Raw genomic sequence first — 19,231 nt, forward strand, 5'->3', positions numbered from 1 at the left:
AAATATTTAGCCTAGCAATTCAAACTACTGCAGTGCTTAATATACTTGCTTCAATTAAAAACATAAATTGAAGAAAATAAATCCTGTCCTATTCAAATATATTTATAAATTTCTGAATCTAATTGCTTGTTTATTAATATACTTCATCATTAAAACAAAGTAGAAGTGTATGCATAAATATCATATAACTATATTACTCCAAACCCCATAGCAAGCTGGACACTGTTTTTCCCTATGTGGTGGTGTCTGTTGGCATTCTCTTCCTCTATATGTCAATCAAACTAACATAAAACTTGCCACGATTACACTTCAACCCTTGCTAGATCACCCACCCAGCAAGTTCAAAGGGAAGAGAAACAAATGTGGAGGAATCCTCTATAACCTACCATTATCAACTGAAAAAACACTGAACAGAAGAATCAATAAAAAAGTGATCATTAGAAATGGCTTCCAATTTTTAAAAATGCAGTGACTGACAGAAATGGAGTTAAAATGAACAGTACAGGTTGGTGGACAGGTTTACTTCTACTAGATGGTTTATACAGTGACAATGATGTTTATACAGAGACACTCTCTGATGCAAAGTATTGATAAAATTAAGCAATTCTTTTTTGGCTGAACACTGGGCTTCATCTTGGCATGACCCAATCACATTTCTGATTTACCATATTAGGGAAATTCTTAAGTAAAGTTTACAAAGTTATCTCTGGGCTTAACGAGTCAACTGTAAACAAGGTCAAGAGAAACATTCCTCACCGTGCAAAGAAAAAACTTGCATCACAGTGAATAGCTCCTGCCCTTGCCCTCGAGCTGCCTCTGGGGCTCAGGTTAGACCTAAGGTAGAGTGAAGCTGCCTGGAGGGGTGGGATAGGGAGGGTGGGAGGGAGGGAGACGCAAGAAGGAAGAGATATGGGAACATATGTATATGTATAACTGATTCACTTTGTTATAAAGCAGAATCTAACACACCATTGTAAAGCAATTATACTCCAATTAAAAAAAAAAAAAAAAGCAGTACTAAAGGCAAGTTAGCCTATTGCACACCAAGAGGTCAGCAGGGTCAGAAACTGGTCCTCAGCTCTGCTTGCTCAAGAATAAGGTTCCTACATTCCCTCTCCTGTAGGAACACTGATATAGCAGTGTTTCTCAAAAGATATTTTACAGACTATCTGGTACAGACAGTACAGTACCTGGAGTACTTGTTTAAAATACAGCTTCCCGGCCAGACCACCTGGGAAACTTCCCACGGTGACCCTTATGCACCTAGGTTGAGAACCAAGCTCTTTGGGAAGTCAGTTTACCAGCAGAATGGGTGCTGGATGACTACAGAGCAAGTGAAAGGATCTGGGGAATCTTAAGGCTGGTACCAAGAAACTGTGACACTTGATGCTAGTGTTTCCCAGACCAGGGCATAGACTTTCAAGGAAATAATTATAATAATCATAAAAATTATCATTATTATACTTAATTTGTTTAGTGCTTTCTATGTGGTAGGACTTTTCTGGGTACTTTACATCATTTATGGATCAGAATAACTTGTTCAGATGGGAATTATTATCTCCATTTTACAAATGAGTAATTTGCCCAAGTCACACAGTTGGCAATAATGTGTCTCTGGTCGAGATAGCCCCACTGCCCTGGACAGTGCTGGAGACACAGCAACAAACTGATAAATTTCTGCTTTTAGACTTCCCTTTCCATGGATATCCTGAAGATTCAGCAGCCTTCTGTTATGACTCCATGTAAAGAAACTTTTAGCAGGTTATGGTACAATTGAGTAGATACATCATTGTTTTGGTTGTATTTCCAAGTCTATATCCTGGTTACTTTAATTAGGTTTCAGAGCTGCCTGAGGGCCTCACCTGAATTTATGAGACATCCTGGACTCACTGAGTAACTCTGGGAAACATTCCATCAGACACATCTTCTAAATCATGTTAGCACAATGCCTTCTGCAGATGGTTGCTTTTATTCATAAAATTAATCTTTGTTAGCTTTAAGTCTAGAAAGGGGCATATCCAAAACTTCACCCCCAATTACTGAGGTTTACTTTTTGGGGAACTTCTATACTTTAAAGGTTTTTTTGAAAACAGACAGAAACAACTAAACACACACCCCTCCACACCTTCCACGGACTATTTATATGTGATCAGTTAGATTTTCTCCAATAACTTTTGCCCAGTGGAAGAGAAGAGATGGAGAACAAAAAGGGAAAAAAAGGATATGGGCCAGAGATGTGATCTGAATGACGTAAAGAACTGAGAATGGAGACCGTATAGTTCTTCATACAACTGTGAACAAGGAGCTGCCTGGAGTTACCAAGACCTGAGGATGGAACTCAGACGTGGCTGAGTTAAAGGCATCAGGAGCAAAGAATGAAGAAGGACAGCCTGAAGAACAGTTTTTCTGGTGCTGGTCTGGGATTTGTTTTCTGAGGCCAGTACCAGAAAAACTGTTCTCCAGGACCTCCTGCCATTGCCCTCCTCTGCCCTGATCACCCCACAAGATTGCACAGCTGCATAGAATATTTCATCTGGTAACCAATGTCCTGGGCTTAGGTCAGATCTCTTTGGAAATTATTCTTTCTCTTCAGAGATTCCTTATTCCTCACAGATTGTGCTTTAGAAAACAAAATATTACAATGGCAATGAATCGTGCAAATAAATATTTATCCATTTTAGGAAAACAATAGATAAATGTGTTAAATTAAGGTCTTCTATGTTATTTGTCAAAATATCAGTTGGGAGTGTGTGACTGCCTGAAGCACTGTGTTAAGAAAAATCGTGGGGTTTGTCCAAGTCTCTCTGAAATGAGTGCAGTGATCAATGAGCAATATCTGACACGGGTGCTGGATATGAAGTCAGAGCATGTTTATTTAGTATTTGCTATCACTAGGAAAACAGTCAAATGTTTTTAGAGGCTGAATTCATGAGACCATAAAGAAAGTTGCAAGATTACAAAGAATTTTTGCTACTTGTAAAAAAAAGGATGAATGATTTCATTGCCTTGGATCTTCTAGGAGAATTTAGACCAGATGTACCCAAGGACAGTGGGAGACGGGGGGTGCCTGATGGGGATTTCCTTGGAGGCGGGCAAGTGAAATTCAAAAACAAAGCAAAGTTTTATGCCTTTGCTCTTATTTATTAGGTAAGTTGTTTTACATTATTTGGAATTTCAAATGATGTTAAAGAATGAATGAGATTTTATGCTTTTCAAATGCGGGGCATGGGTTAGAAAGATTCAGAAATACTAACTTAAACACATAAATACTGAAGACATGACTTTTTCCAGGGCCACTAAAAATGGTTTGTTAAAAAATAACATCAATCAGAAGTTACGATTTAGAGGAAAGAATCCTAAGGGTATTTGTTTCTGGCATGTCCTCATGGGTATCATCTGATCTGATAAATAATAAAGATTTTTTTCATTTTGTAAATTTAAGCAATGACTCAAAGAACAGAACATAAGAAAATCAGTAGGTGCCTCATGTTTATTTTACGTTTTAAATTAACCATTATGAACTATAGATAAATATAAATTATTAGCCCGGTTTAGATTACACAAGCAGTTTCATTTGCACAAGGATTTATTTTTAATGTGTGATATTTGAAAATTACTTCATAGGCAAAGAACCTGATAGAAAGTATGTTAATTCAAGAATCAAAAGACCCAGGTTCAAGTCCTGGCTCTGACATAACTGTCACTTTGGCAATTAGTATAACCTTCTTGGACCTTGGTCTCCACAAATGGACAATGAGTGAGTTGTTAGATTATCTCAAATATCCCTTTTGGCTTCATTACTCTAAGTCTAAATTGTAACAGAGCAACCTAAAGAAAAGATTATGAAATATATTTAATAACGTGCTGAAAGGAAAAGGGTTAAAAGGTTTTTGAACAGAGTAAAGTAATCAAAATAGATGAGAAAGAACACAAATAATCAACTCTGCTCCAAAAAACAAACTGAGAGCAAAGAGGATGCTCGTGAATTTGAACATTAGAATTTGGTTATTATTATAAAGGAAGTGTGAACACAGGTAGGTAAAAAAAGCATAATTTGGCAAAACATTATCCGGAGCAGAATAAAATGGAGCATGGAGAAGAAAACCAACTCGCTATGGATAACCAAGGACAGAGTTATCTCACACAACAAGAGCAAAGTGATGGAGGGAGAGCTTTGTAGCTTAGAAACAGACAAAATGTTCGCCATGGGAGTACCACAGTGTTTCATAACAATGTTCATAGTATAAAACATTACATTATGACTAAATATCTTATTTCTTTGCCACTCGAAAAAAAAACAGTATTTTTTTTTTTAAATGACGCTTACCTGCAGCATTCACAATTCTATTTGCTCTCATAGATCCCTGTGGTGTTTCAACATCCCATGTTCCATCTGACTTGGGTTTCAAAGAAGTCACTGGTGCAGGATATTTTAAAAGGGCACCATATTTCCTAGCCCCAGCAGCCAGGGCCATAGTTAGAGAATAAGGATCAATGTGACCATCTCCAGGATTATACAGTCCAGCTAAAATCTAAATCGATCACAAAACAGTCAATATTCAAATGAATACATATACTCACTCAGTGTAACTGTATCCTGCCAGCAAATGTTTAGCAAAACTGGACTTGAAAAATGCATCATGGCATCAGATTGATCAGTCTCCACTTTTTTTTCCCCTATGTCCAAGCTCAGAGCTAGGCAGGACTCACATTGAGAGCTAAGTAGACAGGCTATTTGACAGAGGTGTGCAATCATCTCCAACATTCATTCTCCCCTCCCCCACAAAGCAATGGAAACCAAATGTTTATTTAGACACATAACCACTAAGAACAAAGAGTTTCCAATAGTTGGCAGCTACTAGTTCCAGATGGGAGCTAAAACTATCACTAAATTCTGGTCAATGAAATGCAAATGAAAGTGTCAAATGAAAGAGTCATGGTCACATGGACCATTTTAAGGAGACAATTGGCATATGCCCTTTGTCCCTTCTTTGTCCCTTCCTCCATTCTGCTGTCTGGAATGCAGACATGATGGCTGGTGCTCTAGCTGCCATCTTGGAGTAAGAACAAAGGAGTCACATCCTATGAATGACAAAGCAATGATCCAGAAGGCAACTGGATCCCTGAAGTCTTCATGGATAAGAGCCACCATTCAGCCCTGGACTGCCAAAATGAAAGGGAAATAAATGTCTATCTTGTTTAAGCATTATTATTTTGGTTTCTAACATTTGCAGTTAAATCTAATACTAATTGATTAATTATTTATATTTAATTGCTTAATACTGTTAATAGATTCACATGTTAAATATATATCTGGTGTCAGGAAAATGTATACTTGATTCAGTCATCAACAACTAGTTCTTAAATACCTACTTTGTGCTACGGCTTGAGGTACTGTGGGGGAAACAAAGAAGAATAAAACTCAGATGAAACAAGGAGGGAGCACTGAAATAGTACAGTTAGTTCTCATCCGTTCAACAAAAATCTATTAAGCACCAAGTATGGTCAAGAGGCTTTTGTCAATTTTTTTTCTGCATCTATTGAGATGATGATGCATTTTTGTCCTCTATTCTATTCATGCAATATTGCATTGATTGATTTTTAGATGTTAAACTAACCCTGCATAGCCAGGATAAATTCCACTTGGTTATGCTAAAAAAATCCTTATTATATGTTGCTGAATTCAGTTTGCTAGTATTTTGTTGAGGACTTTTGCATCAATATTCATAAAAGATACAGGGCTTTCTTTTCTTGTGATGTCTTTGTCTAGTTTTGGCACAGCAATACATTCTGGCCTCACAGAATAAGTTGGGAAGTGTTCAATTCTCTTCTATTTTTGGAAGAGTTTGTGAAGAATTGTAGTAATTCTTCTTTAAATGTTTGGTAGAATTCACCAGTGAAACGATCTGGGCCCCAGCTTTTCTTTGTGGGAAGTTTTGGATTACTAATCCAATCTCTTGTTATAGGTTTAGTGCAAGAGACTTTTGGTTTTAATGGAATTTGTATTACTGTAGACTTCTAAACGTCACTTTGGTGTTTTATAATGGATATGTCCTTATGCAGTGACCCTAGATCTATTTGATTTGGCACCCTGCCCAGAGCCAGAGAATACTCTTCCCACATATTTCCATTGCCCAATGTCCTTGTGAAAAATCTGTGATGTGAGAACTTCCAGCAGAGCATCCCAAGATTGACATATAAACAGATATAAGAATATCCTTCCTGGCAGTGGTGGCAGAATTTTAACGCAGACAATGCAATGCAACACCAATCTGCCACCACATTGGCATCACACAAAACTACTGAAAAGGGAGTGCCAGCAATCTGTCAAGACTCACAGGGGCTAATAACCCAGCTCCCAGAGCAACGCTATGAACCCTTAGGCGTCATAGATACTACACTGGGGAGAAACACAAGCCTCTGCTTCCCTGAACAGCTCCACCTTGTACCTTTGGGTAGCATAGGTACAGAGGAGTCAGAGAGCCTGGGTTCAAATCTCCTCCAGCTCTTTCTAGCTGGATGGGCTCGGGCCCACTTTGTACACTATCTAAGCTGCAATTTCCTGTTTAGTAATAATCTATACCTTCTATTATTATTGTGAAGAGTAAATGAGATTATACATGTAAATGGCTTTGCATAATACCTAGTACATTAAGTATGTGCTGTAGTGTTAGGTGGTGCAGTATTAGTCATTGTTATTATTATTCAAATGGGATTATCACCCAGCAAAAAGACACTAAATTCCCAAGTGGATTTTCTCAGCTAAATTTGGTTAGATCGATACCTGTCAGGGTAGTACAGCTATGAGTTAGGTGATATCTGTGTAGCAATATAACATGTACTTCTACCTTTGATTTTGTAAAAAAAATGTTAGTAACACAGTCTTTCTATACACACATTTGTCACACCTGGTTATTGTCTTCTCTGCATTTCTCAAGCAGAAGGTTTATTATAGAAACCTCCAGATCTGGGGGACACAGTAATAGAGAGGTATTGAAAATGTTTCCTCAGTTGTAATAGGTAGAAAGCTAATAAGATTTTTCATTACCTTTACTGTATTTAGCAAACATAATAGCCCATCTTATAATTTACCCAAATTCCAGCATTAATCGTCTGATTTTGACATTCAAAATGTGTGCACAAAGTTTTTTCTAATTAAATTTCTAAAATAACATTTTCTGATCTTAATTAAAATCAACAAATGGTTAAAAAAAAATGCCCTTAGGATAAATACCTTATTCATGTTGAGTAAAGGAAACATCTCTTGTATTTTTTCAGGTTCAATAATATACTGTTCCGTTGCATGCCAGCCCGTCCGAGTCATTTGATATTTAAATTCATCTACCCTTACAGGAGTTGTAGCAATTCTGATACTACCTGGCTGATGGAATCCCACCACCTGTGATGACAATGCCAGTAAAAACTCATAAATCATTATTTGGCACTCAAACATGGTTCTTCTCCAGCACAATGAAAATGAAGGTGTGTAAGAAAAGAGATTCACTAGGCAGTGAAAGTGATAGCTATATACCATATTTACATCATATGAAAAGATGTTCATTTTACAAATATTTACTAAGTGTCTCCTCTGTGCCAGGCACTGTGCTAAGCCCCAGAGACGCTGTTGTGAACAAGACAGATGAAGATCCTGCCTGGATGGAGCTTACAGTCTATAGGTGAAGATGGACAGCTAAATGCACAATTACAACATGAGACAGTGCTCATGTACAGAGTAGAAGAAAATTATGTGAAAAAAAGAAAGACAAAGGATTTGAAGAGGGAACATGAAGAATCAGAATGTTGCGGTGAGGAGATTAAGTGTGAATTGAAATAAACATTCATCTGGCATTTATTCATTTATTTATTTATTTATTTATTTTTGCGGTACGCGGGCCTCTCACCACTGCGGCCTCTCCTGCCGCGGAGCACAGGCCCCGGAACACAGGCCCAGCGGCCATGGCCCACGGGCCCAGCCCCTCCGTGGCATGCGGGATTCTCCCGGATCGGGGCACGAACCCGCGTCCCCTGTATCGGCAGGCGAACTCCCAACCACTGCGCCACCAGGGAAGCCCTGGCATTTATTGATGTCCTTTAGTTGGCCAAGCACTCAGCAAGGCCCTGGGTGACAGTGATCAAAGATGTAGTCATTATCTTCAAGTTGCTCGGACTCTGTAGGAAAGACCAATCAGTAAAGCAACAATCACAATTGAGGGGGATTCGTAATATAAGAGGTATGTGTACACATGTTCTTAGAGCCAAGAGATATGCCCTCAGCTCCGCCTGACTGCTGGGTGAACAAAGTCAAGGATGCCTTCTCAAAGGAGACGCCCCCCGGGAAAGGGTGGAAGGCGAATGCTGAAATGGGGACCAGAGGGAATGCTGTCTCAGGCAGACAGCCCAGCTCATTCTAGAACTGTTTGCAATTAAGAATAGCTGAAGCATCTGAGCATAGCAAAGAGTGGCAAGAGAAAACATTGGAAAGGCAGGCAGGGCTTAGCTAATGAAGGCCCTTCTTCTTTGGCTTTTGTCCTGTAGACTGTGGGGAGCCATGTGATGGTTTTAGGCAAGGGCAATAGCATGAAAATTTTAAGCAGACTTCAGTCTTAGTCTATGGATACTCTTTGCTGCCACTTTATTTTGAAAGTACTAATACAAATGAGAAGAGAGAAAAGTAAAAGTGAGGGGGGCTTCCCTGGTGGCACAGTGGTTGAGAATCTGCCTGCCAATGCAGTGGATATGAGTTCGAGCCCTGGTCTGGGAAGATCCCACATGCCGCCGAGCAACTGGGCCCGTGAGCCACAACTACTGAGCCTGCACGTCTGAAGCCTGTGCTCCGCAACAAGAGAGGCTGCGATAGTGAGAGGCCCGCGCACCGTGATGAAGAGTGGCCCCCACTTGCCGCAACTAGAGAAAACCCTCGCACAGAAAGTAAGACACAACACAGCCATAAATAAATAAATAAACAACCAAACAAACATATTTAAAAAAAAAAAGTGAGGGGCTTTTAGTGAAGTACTTTTCGAAGGCATGTGACAATCTGACATGTACAGTTGTCAGATCCTTTGCAATCCAGTGCAGAAAGGCTGTGATATCTTAGTTTCTAGATATAGAAGCTGACTAAAGATATTTTTGAAAGCTGCTTTTTATTCTTTTCTCATTTAAAAACTCAGGAGGGCTTCCGTGGTGGCACAGTGGTCGAGAATCTGCCTGCTAATGCAGGGGACACGGGTTCGAGCCCTGGTCTGGGAGGATCCCACATGCCACGGAGCAACTAGGCCCGTGAGCCACAACTGCTGAGCCTGCACGTCTGGAGCCTGTGCTCCACAACAAGAGAGTCCGCGATAGTGAGAGGCCCGCGCACCGCGATGAAGAGTGGCCCCCGCTTGCCACAACTAGAGAAAGCCCTCGCACAGAAACGAAGACCCAACACAGCAAAAATAAATAAATAAAATTAGTAAACTCCTACCCCCAACATCTTCTTTAAAATAAATAAATAAATAAATATAAAATAAAATAAAAAATCAGGAGCAGGTAATTACATGGGTAATACACTTCAAGAAATTAAATTGATTGAAAAGCAAGCTCTAGTTTCTCATCTTAAACTCTCATCAGAATCTTCTACCACATTTCACATGCCATGGCTGTCACTACACACAGCGATACATGATGATATCAAAATCCTTCAGTAATCTTATGTATCTCTGAGAAACTGACCTAAACAGACAATTTCAAGCTAAATGCATTTACCTGTCCGGTTTCTTCTTCCAGTTTCTCATAAAGTTTGATGCTATCATAATGTATTTTCTTTAAGTTTATTCCAGGATGAAAGTAAGTTGTTAAACCTGCCTTAAAAGTGGGGAGGAAAGGAAATACCGAAAAAAATTAACATTCTCAAAATGTTGACAGTTTATCTGTTAAGAAGTAATTTATTACTGGCAAGAAATTGGCAAGCACCAGCCAGTCCTCTGGGATGAGAACACATCAGCACGAGTTTGAATGCACATTGCATAAGGCTCGTGACAGTTATAAGCACCCACTTGAACCACATAAATAATGTGAGAGCCAGCCAACAAACATATATAGTAAGTCCCTAAAAGTTATTAGGGAAAGGATTGTTTGCAGATTCAGAAACGGGATGACTTAGATGGAATCACTTAGGTTAGGAATGTACGCTATTAGGAAAAATATGGGGGGACGGCATACAATGTGGACTCAAACCAACAAAGCGTGTGTTCCCTTAAGGAGGACTATGAACAAGCAAGCAAAAAGTTTTCCTTGTCTCGATCCCCACCATTCCCTTGAATTGAGTGGCCCCCCCATTTTCTTTCTTGAAATTTCCAAAATTGAAGAAGTGGAACATTCCTAGGAATTAGAGCCTGTTGAGTGGTGAACAGACCTTTGTCATAGCTTAACCAGTTGATGAATGAGCACACAGATTATACCCCGCAAACATTTCCTGAATAAATATTGAATAATCACTCTCAGGAAAATATCTAAATATTACCTGCCAAACCCCTTTTTATCAACTCTGGCGGATGCAATATGGTATCCAGGCAAAGAATTCTAAGCCATGATATGAAGCAGGTTCTCTCAGTTAAGTGTCTGGGGCCCCATTCAGCAGCTAATTTATCCTGGAAAGCTCATCCGAATACAATCTGTTTAAAATAAAGTCTGTTTGGGAGTATTTAGAAAGTTCTTCGTGTTGGGCATTTGGTTCTACTGATATCACTTATATGCAGAATCTAAAAAAAGTGATACAAATGAACTTATTTACAGAACAGACATAGACTCACAGACATAGAAAACAAACTAATGGTTACCAAAGGGGAAAGAGCCAGGGGAGGGATAAATTGGGAATTTGGGATTAACAGATACATACTACTATATATAAAATATTGATAGATAAACAATGAAGACCTACTATGTAGCACAGGGAACTATATTTAATGTCTTGTAATAACCTATAATAGAAAAGAATCTGAAAAAGAATATATATGAATGACTGAATCACTTTATTGTACGCCTGAAACTAACACAGCTTTGTAAATCAACTGTACTTCAATTAAAAAAAAAAATCCGCCATTAAAGTTCATCAGTGATCCTTTATGGACCAGAATCCTTCTTGTCTATCAAGTACTTGTTCAAGCATTTGGCTACTTTTCTGAGACAAATGCTGGCCCAACGTCATAGGTCCTCTCATAGCACAGCCCCATAATGAGGCAACTGTGAGTCAGGCGCCCTAACTTTCAGTCAAATATCACATCCTTCTTTACATGCTTGGTATCTAGTGTGATATGAAGTTTTCTAGTTCAATAATAGAGAATCTCTGGCCTTTAGGCATCTTCTAGAGAACTCAATTTTGTTTTCGATATATCTCGTGTCAGTTGAGAAAATGGATATTCACAAGCCTGGGCCTAGGGTTCTGTTCACCATTCACTCCTCAAGATCCTCTAAGTTTAACCTAGGTAGAGCCAGACCACCCGAAAATGATGTATCTACACTACATCAACCTTCTTCCCCACCCTGGAAAGCTGTTTTCATAGAATGAGTTAATGACCTCTCTTCTGAAAGGGTAACATCAGTCTGTTTTGTAAAGCTCTTACTCAAAACATTTAGCTCAATATCCTTTTTTTAGGGAATAAATTCTAGGAATTTCTGGTCAAGGAAAAATTGGTCTTTCTTACTGAAATGCTATAACTATTTCTACTAATTCATACAACCCTAGTTTCCTTGCTGCTGCGACAGTCAGAAGTAAATCCTGAACTCAATTTTTTGTCAGGTATAAAATTACACATATATATATATAATTTTTGTATTCCTTACATTTTTTATCAACCAGTTTTTGTCTTTTAATCTGTGTTCAAAATTTGGGGTCAATCGTATCTGTGCTTTTATTGTGAGTTATTTGAATGTAATGTCCTGCATGGTATTTATTGCTAACTTGTGTGTCAGTCCTGTGGCATGGGGTGGAGGAAGGGTACAATGTTCTTCCTTTCTGGGCTCCAGCAAGGATATTTTAAGTGGGAAGTTTGAAGAAGAAGAAAAACACTGTTCTTATCCTTCAAGATTTTATAGTCTGATTGGGGTCATGAAACTTTCATACATGAAACAATGAAATCAAGAGCATAGGATTAAGTGCCAGAGCATAGAGAGAAAGACACAAGAACTAAGGGAACTAAGAGAAGATGCTGGAAGGATCACAGAAGGCTTCATGGAGGACAGGCAGGGGCTTACTTTTGATTTGAAGAAAGAAAATGATTATAGTTGGTGGAGAAGATAAAAGAGGGAAGATGAAACACAGACAAGAATAATCATTAAGACAACAAGGTCCTATTGTATAGGACAGGGAACTATATTCAATATCCTGAGATAAACCATAATGGAAAAGAATATGAAAAAGAATATAAATATGTATAACTGAATCACTTTGCTGTACAGCAGAAATTACCACAATGTTGTAAATCAACTATACTTCAATTTAAAAAAAAGAATAATCATTAAGAATTATATAACCCTTTGAAGAAAATAAGAATATATAAATCCTTGTTGATATAAATAAGTAGGGAGAGTGGAAAGCTCTTCCTTCTAGCAGACTAACAATAAGTATGAAAGGAATGATGCAGTTAGAAAAATCTCCATGGGTGCTAAAGCTAGTGATGTTCTCTCTGTCTTTAATAATCCTTCCCACTCTGTCATGAGCCTCTACAGCGTCAAAAAGCCCAGTGACTGACCTCAAGCCTTCCCATATCCCAGTGCTTCCATGTACTCGCATCCAATAAAAATATTTGAGCATACCCACTAAAATATGTGTATTTCTTTATTCCCACATGACATATAAATATGTATTACTATATTAGCAGAGGTCATAAAACACACAAAAACAGCTGGAAATGAATTAAATGTTGTAAATAATTCTTACTTTATTGTGTAGAAAGGTTTATGAATTTTAAAAATTTATTGTGTAGAAAAGCTTTTGAATATTAAGCTTATTAATATTTTAGCAAGGGCTATGTAATATTTTATATTACTAAAATATATATGTTGGATTAATGTTGGTAAAACAGCGATTTGAAGGTCTAATTTCTTGGTGTGTTTTCTCTTGTGATGGTTTGAATGGCTGTGATAGCTGAAGAAGCTATCTGTCAATGATACAAAGGTGTAAGTGGGAAAAGTGCCCCCTCTTGGCTGTACTCTCTGTATCTTGACGCCACTTCTTCCATTCCCATCACCACCTACCAAAAGGTTTTTACTGAAATTTGCCTATTAATGTTTCACGTTCTCTTGTCCATCAGCTGTTATAAGTTAATTGGGAGGTACTGCATTTTACATTTTAAAAAATGGGTACAAACCCACTGAAACTCCTCATTTGGGAAAATGTTAAATGGGTTTAAACTTAACTTTAAATTTATCTCTTGCATGTTTGAGAGTTTTTTCTAGGTGATACGTATCATTTTGGCCAGAAAAATCTAATAATGATACCAACATTTCCAAACACCCCTTCTCAAAATGCTTTCTTTCCAACAGGACTATTTTCCAAAAATTATTTTTCACTTATTGTGAGCATTACCTTGACTTTGAAGGAATAAACTGCATCTATTGTTTTGTATGTATCTACTACATAGAATGACTGGCAGCCACTTCCATCACTACAAAGATCACCAAACTGGGGACACTTGTCTTTTTGTAAAAGAAAAACATTTTTACAACTCTTTTGATTATTTTTCCGGGATAACCAACAAACCTCTGTGTAGTACAACACTCTCAAGGTCATTCCCTCTCCCTTTCATCACAAACAATATTATTTAAAGCCTTGTTTCTATAAAATCGATCATAACATTGATATCCTATAGCATGTGATCTGCAATATGTCATGACAGACTGAAGACAAAAGAAAGAATGGGGACGCTCCCATTGTGGAGCACCAACCTCTCCCTTAGGCAACATTGGTATCATACACAATATGTCACCCACATCAAAGGTGAGGGCTATTTATAAAGATTAGTAAAGCTTAATGTCTTTCTTATATTTTTAGATAAAAATAAACAGAGGGCTTCACTGGTGGTGCAGTGGTTGAGAGTCTGCCTGCCAATGCAGGGGACACGGGTTCGTGCCCTGGTCCGGGAAGATCCCACATGCCGCGGAGCGACTGGGCCCGTAAGCCATGGCCACTGAGCCTGCGCGTCCGGAGCCTGTGCTCCGCAACAGGAGAGGCCACAACAGTGAGAGGTCCGTGTACCACAAAATAAATAAATAAATAAAATAAAATAAAATAAACAGAAAGGTCTAACATTGTCTTCCTACACCCCAAATGGATAATCTTGCATCTTTAGTCCTCAGCCCTCCAAAACATCCACTTTGACACCATTCCCAGGGGCAGCCTCTCCTGGGGACCCCATATGCCAAAACTGCTTCTTTGTCCATTCTCTCCTCTTTCCTTCCATCCTACAAGAAATGTTCTATATTAGCAGTATTATTGGGTGCTGACAAAACAGTCTCGTTAAAATCCAGCAAAACCTCAAGACTGTTGGATTTGTGATTCCATTTTGAATATTCACATTGCAAGCTGTGCCCTCCTCCCCAGCGCATCTGATTCCTGCATGTCCCAGAAATGCTTAGCCTTGAGCACGTGTTATTCTTCAGTGAGACTGCCTTTATTTTTGTAGTCTGCCCCTTCAGCTGGCCCCCCAAAACGTCCACATTCTCATATCTGCTCCAAAATTTCTGTGTTAAAAAATGAATGGATAAAGAAAATGTGACATGTATATATATATAATGGAATATTACTCAGCCATAAAAAAGAAGGAAATTCTGTCATTTACAACAACATGGACGTAATTTGACAGCATTATGCTAAATAAAACAAGACAAAGAACTATAAATACCGAATACCATATGATCTCATTTACGTGAGGAATCTAAAAACAAACAAACAAAACAATGGAACTCAGAGATACAGAGAACAGATGGATGGTTGCTAGAGGCAGGGTTGGTGAGGGGGTGAAATGGGTGGAGGGGGTCGAAAGGCACAAACTTCCAGTTATAAGATAAAGAAGTCCTGGGGATGGAACGTACAGCATGGTGACTACAGTTAACAATACTGTATTGTATATTTGAAAGTCGCTAAGAGAGTACATCTTAAAACTTCTCATCACAAGAAAAAAATTTTGTATCTACGTGTGGTAATAGATGTTAACCAGATTTATTGTGATCCTTTTGCAATATATACAAGTATCAAATCATTATGTTCTACACCTGAAACTATTATGTCAATTATATCTCAAAAAAATTCTAATCTGTGGCATTTCTTCAGGATGCTCTTTGGTGGGAGACCCCCTTGTTTGCAAGAAATCCTCTAATCAGCTTCCTAGGGCAATCCAGTTTTCTTTTCCTTTATTTGTAGGGGCCCAAATAACCTGGCTTCTGATACCTGAGTCCATCTTGAGCTCACCCTGCATGAATCTTATTTTGTGAACCAGAGCCTACCACTTTGTTCACAAAGCAGAAAAATGCCTTTTCCACTCATTCTGGTATCTCTCTGCTTAAGGGGAAATTAGTTTGCACAGTTAACTTTTAAGAAGAAGCCATCATCTTAAAAACTTTGCCCACTTTTCTTAAAAGACCTTAGGCTAAGGATATGTTGCTTTATTGTTATTATTATTATTCATGGGATGTGTAAGAAGTAATATTCAGGGATTCTAGTTATTCTAGTAACTAAATTGGAGGTTACATCAAGTCAATCCACTATAAATGAACAAAAAAGTAATTAAAATATTACAGTGTACACCCTCCTTAACAATCCGTAAGTGTTAAAAGGGTATAAGCCCTCCCTCTCAGGAGATTCCCATTTGGCAAAATTTCCCTCTGCTGGGCTTCCCTGGTGGCGCAGTGGTTAAGAGTCCGCCTGCCAATGCAGGGGACGCGGGTTCGTGCCCAGGTCTGGGAAGATCCCACATGCCGCGGAGCGGCTGGGCCCGTGAGCCGTGGCCGCTGAGCCTGCGGGTCCGGAGCCTGTGCTCCGCAACGGGAGAGGCCACAACAATGAGGGGCCCGCACCGCAAAAAATAAAATAAAATAAAATACGGCATTGTTAAAAAAAATTTCCCTCTGCTTACATGCTCTTACCTGGAGAGCCTCATGGCCCCCTTGCTCCCTCACTCCTGCCCAGTCTCTGCTCAAGTGTCATCTTTTCGAAGTAGTCTCCAGGCTCCTCCACCCCCATCATTCTTCATCCCTTTACCCCGCTCCACTCTGCTGGCACCGATTACTCTAGAGCATCATTTGTGTTTTCTTCCATCTGCCCCACCAGAATGTGGCTCCATGAGGGCAGGGGCTTTGTTTTGTACACTGCTGTGTCCTCACCTCCTAGAACAGTGCTGGCCTGACACAATATAGGCTCTTCATAAATATTTGTTGAAAGGCTGACCGAATGTCCACTAAAAAGAAGTCATAGGAGAGCTGTGGCAGAAATGCAGGCTTTCTATTCCATGATAAAAGGAAATCTGCATAGAAAGTCTAGTTCAGGGAGGGGAAAAGAGCCAGAAGGGTCAGTGGCTTCCTGGGCCCCTCTCTCCAGGTAGCAGGAAGCAAGCTGAGGGAGAACTGCTGACACGAGAGACAAATGTGCCTATGGAGACTCAGAAAAGACACTCAGGGAGGACCAGGTAGCTGGGCCTCCCTCCCAGACTGAGAAGTGAGAGGGCTGGCAGGAGACGAAAGAAGAGAAGCAGGGCTTGATGCCGTTTTTCTAGAAGTCTCCATCCAATTGGTGGGTGTGGTCTGACTATGTGACCACAGGGACTCTGGGGTGAACTGGGCTTAAGTCTGGGCATCAATCTCTCCGAAGCTCAGCTGGAGGCAGGAGATCCAACTCTATCCCTTACCGTGAGCAGGTTCTGGGTGTCAAAAGGCCCCTAAAAGCAGGGTTCCCTCTTGTCTCAGTAGTGGAAAGTTAACGATGGAAAGGGATGACGAGCAGAAGCTAACACTGCCCAACTTTTTTTTAAATTGAAGTATAGTTGATTTACAATGTTATGTTAGTTTCTGGTGTACAGCAAAATGATTCTGTTATACATATATATATATTGTTTTTCATATTCTTTTCCATTATGGTTTATTACAGGATACTGAATATAGTTCCCTGTGCTATACTGTAGGACCTCGTTGTTCATCCCAACTCTTCCTCCAAACAAAAATGGCACCTGCAGTCATAAAATCTTCCTCTCCCATCTTAGCTGACTTCAGAAATAATTGGTTTGGCAGTATGAAAGCGGTGTCAATCACCTCATTTACCTGAGCAGCTTTCGATGTAAGCCCAATTATTATACAGCACTGGAACAATTACGCATACCATTAAATAGGCGAGATTGACTTGGTCGTGTGTTTCATTTAACACAACATGAAAGTTGTGTTGCACGTTCTCAGCCCTCACAGTTAAGTCCTCATGAAGCCAAGCTGCTGTCTCACAGCACTAACTTAAAATCATAAATCAATAAACATAAAAGGATCACTAAAGCCAGGTGAGGGGACATAGGTAAAGGTCTCAGGCCTCTATTCAGGATCGTCCAGCCACTATCCTTTGGTACAAAAGCTAACATTTACTAATCACTTACCATAATAACTTGACATATATTAATTCAATCTTCATCACAACCCTATTAGGTAGGTACTATTAATATTCCCATTTTACACATCAGGAACTAGAAACTTAAGTAAGTTGCCAGAAGTGGAAAATGACAGAGTCAGGATTTGAATCCAGAGTCATATGTTCAAGTTATCTTCTCATGATTATCAACATCATACATGTTGATCACCCACTTAAAGTATACCAACTAAACTGCAATTGCACCTTCCAACACTATGGAAAGGGAACTTGCTCTAAAGAGCTCTCAGTGGGGAGCTGTGAATAGGAAAAAAAATCAATCGCACAAGTGACAATTCAGTGCATATGACGGTGCTGAGATAGTTTTCTTACTGCGTGCCAGGTAGATCCAGCAGTGAGCTCCGATTTCTCCAGGAGGACCACATCTTTCATGCCTGCTTTGGCCAAGTGATAAGCCAGACTCACACCAACGCAGCCACCTCCAATTATCACTGTTTCTGCCCTGTCTTTCCATCTTGTTTCTGCAGGTGAGGGTGGGTTTTCTTCTCTGGAAGACATTGTTTTTAATAGTAGCTTTACTAGGCTATGATAGTTATAGTTTTTTTTTGGTTTTTTTTCTGACTAGTGTGATTCTCCTTACTTATTCTTCTAGTACTTAACATCTAGTGCCTGGGAGAGTTACATGTGCTGACAATCATTTGGGAGACTCAATCTGACTTAGGCAACCTGGTTGGGGGAGGGAGGAGGAGGCATTTGAACCCCATTCCCCTAATTCTGACCCATTGTAGATACTTAATAGAGCTAAAGAATTGAACAGATGACTTCTTTTTCTCAAAGAAATCTAGAGAATAATTTTTCTGTCTACTTTAAAAACACACTGATAAACATTTTATTCCATAAAAAAAACCCCATAATAATCATGAAGTCCATTATCTATAAATCTTGGATCACCGCCTCCCTCCAATGTTTTCCAGGCTGAAGAGAGCCAGATGGAGTACAACGCTCTTCCTCGCTCAACGTCCTCTCACCGTGTACCTGCTTCTCTAATTATAAATATTGCTCGGTGGCTTGATATATTGATTTGCATGTCTGTCTTCCTAGCTAGATCATGAGCTTCCCCAAGACGCATTGTAAAAAGCAAGGTATAAGTAAGTCAAAGAAGACCATATATACACCTGCATTTGCCTCCCCATACAGAAGACACTGCTAACAGTTGACTGGGGAAGGGAATGGGGATAGGAGAGTCTTTGCACCAGGAACCCTTTGATATTCTCACTTTGAACGGTTGTGCGTAGAAAAGAACACCCATAATTCGAGAAGAAAGCCGAATGCCCACTTCTCGGGGTCGGAAGCACCCCTAACCCGGAGACCGCCTCAGCCCTGCGCTCGCACCCCGCAGCTGCCCAGCCGCGGGCCTCCGCGCAGACCCGGCCCCACTCACCCTTCGCGGCCGCAGACGGAAAGTAGGCGGCCGGGGGAGCCCCGCAGCGGGAAGCCCCGCAGCCGCAGCGCGCCCAGGCAGAACATGCCGAGGTCGAGGCCATAGGGCGAGGGCGCAGGCACCTACTCCCAAGCCAGCAGACAGCAGGGGCGGTGGGGGGCGGTGGGAGGCGGTGGGACCCTCCCCCCGGC

The 19,231-nt window shown here is 40.0% G+C and overlaps 1 protein-coding gene across 3 annotated transcripts in view; it reads right to left on the bottom strand.

Annotated features, from left to right (window-relative positions):
- DMGDH (dimethylglycine dehydrogenase) overlaps positions 1–19,201 on the bottom strand; it is a 61,114-nt gene extending 41,913 nt beyond the window's left edge. For all 3 annotated transcript variants that reach the window (XM_079916965.1, XM_079916964.1, XM_079916966.1), the window contains exons 1-5: positions 19,041–19,201; positions 17,972–18,146; positions 9,748–9,846; positions 7,235–7,399; positions 4,328–4,532 (exon numbers count right to left, since the gene is read on the bottom strand). In XM_079916965.1, the coding sequence (XP_079773091.1) occupies positions 4,328–4,532; positions 7,235–7,399; positions 9,748–9,846; positions 17,972–18,146; positions 19,041–19,126 (730 nt within the window). In that variant the 5' untranslated portion in view covers positions 19,127–19,201. The remainder of the gene's footprint in view (positions 1–4,327; positions 4,533–7,234; positions 7,400–9,747; positions 9,847–17,971; positions 18,147–19,040) is intronic.
- Positions 19,202–19,231: the final 30 nt, after the last annotated feature.

Source organism: Stenella coeruleoalba, assembly GCF_951394435.1.
Source record: "Stenella coeruleoalba genome assembly, chromosome: 3".
NCBI lineage: Eukaryota > Metazoa > Chordata > Mammalia > Artiodactyla > Delphinidae > Stenella > Stenella coeruleoalba.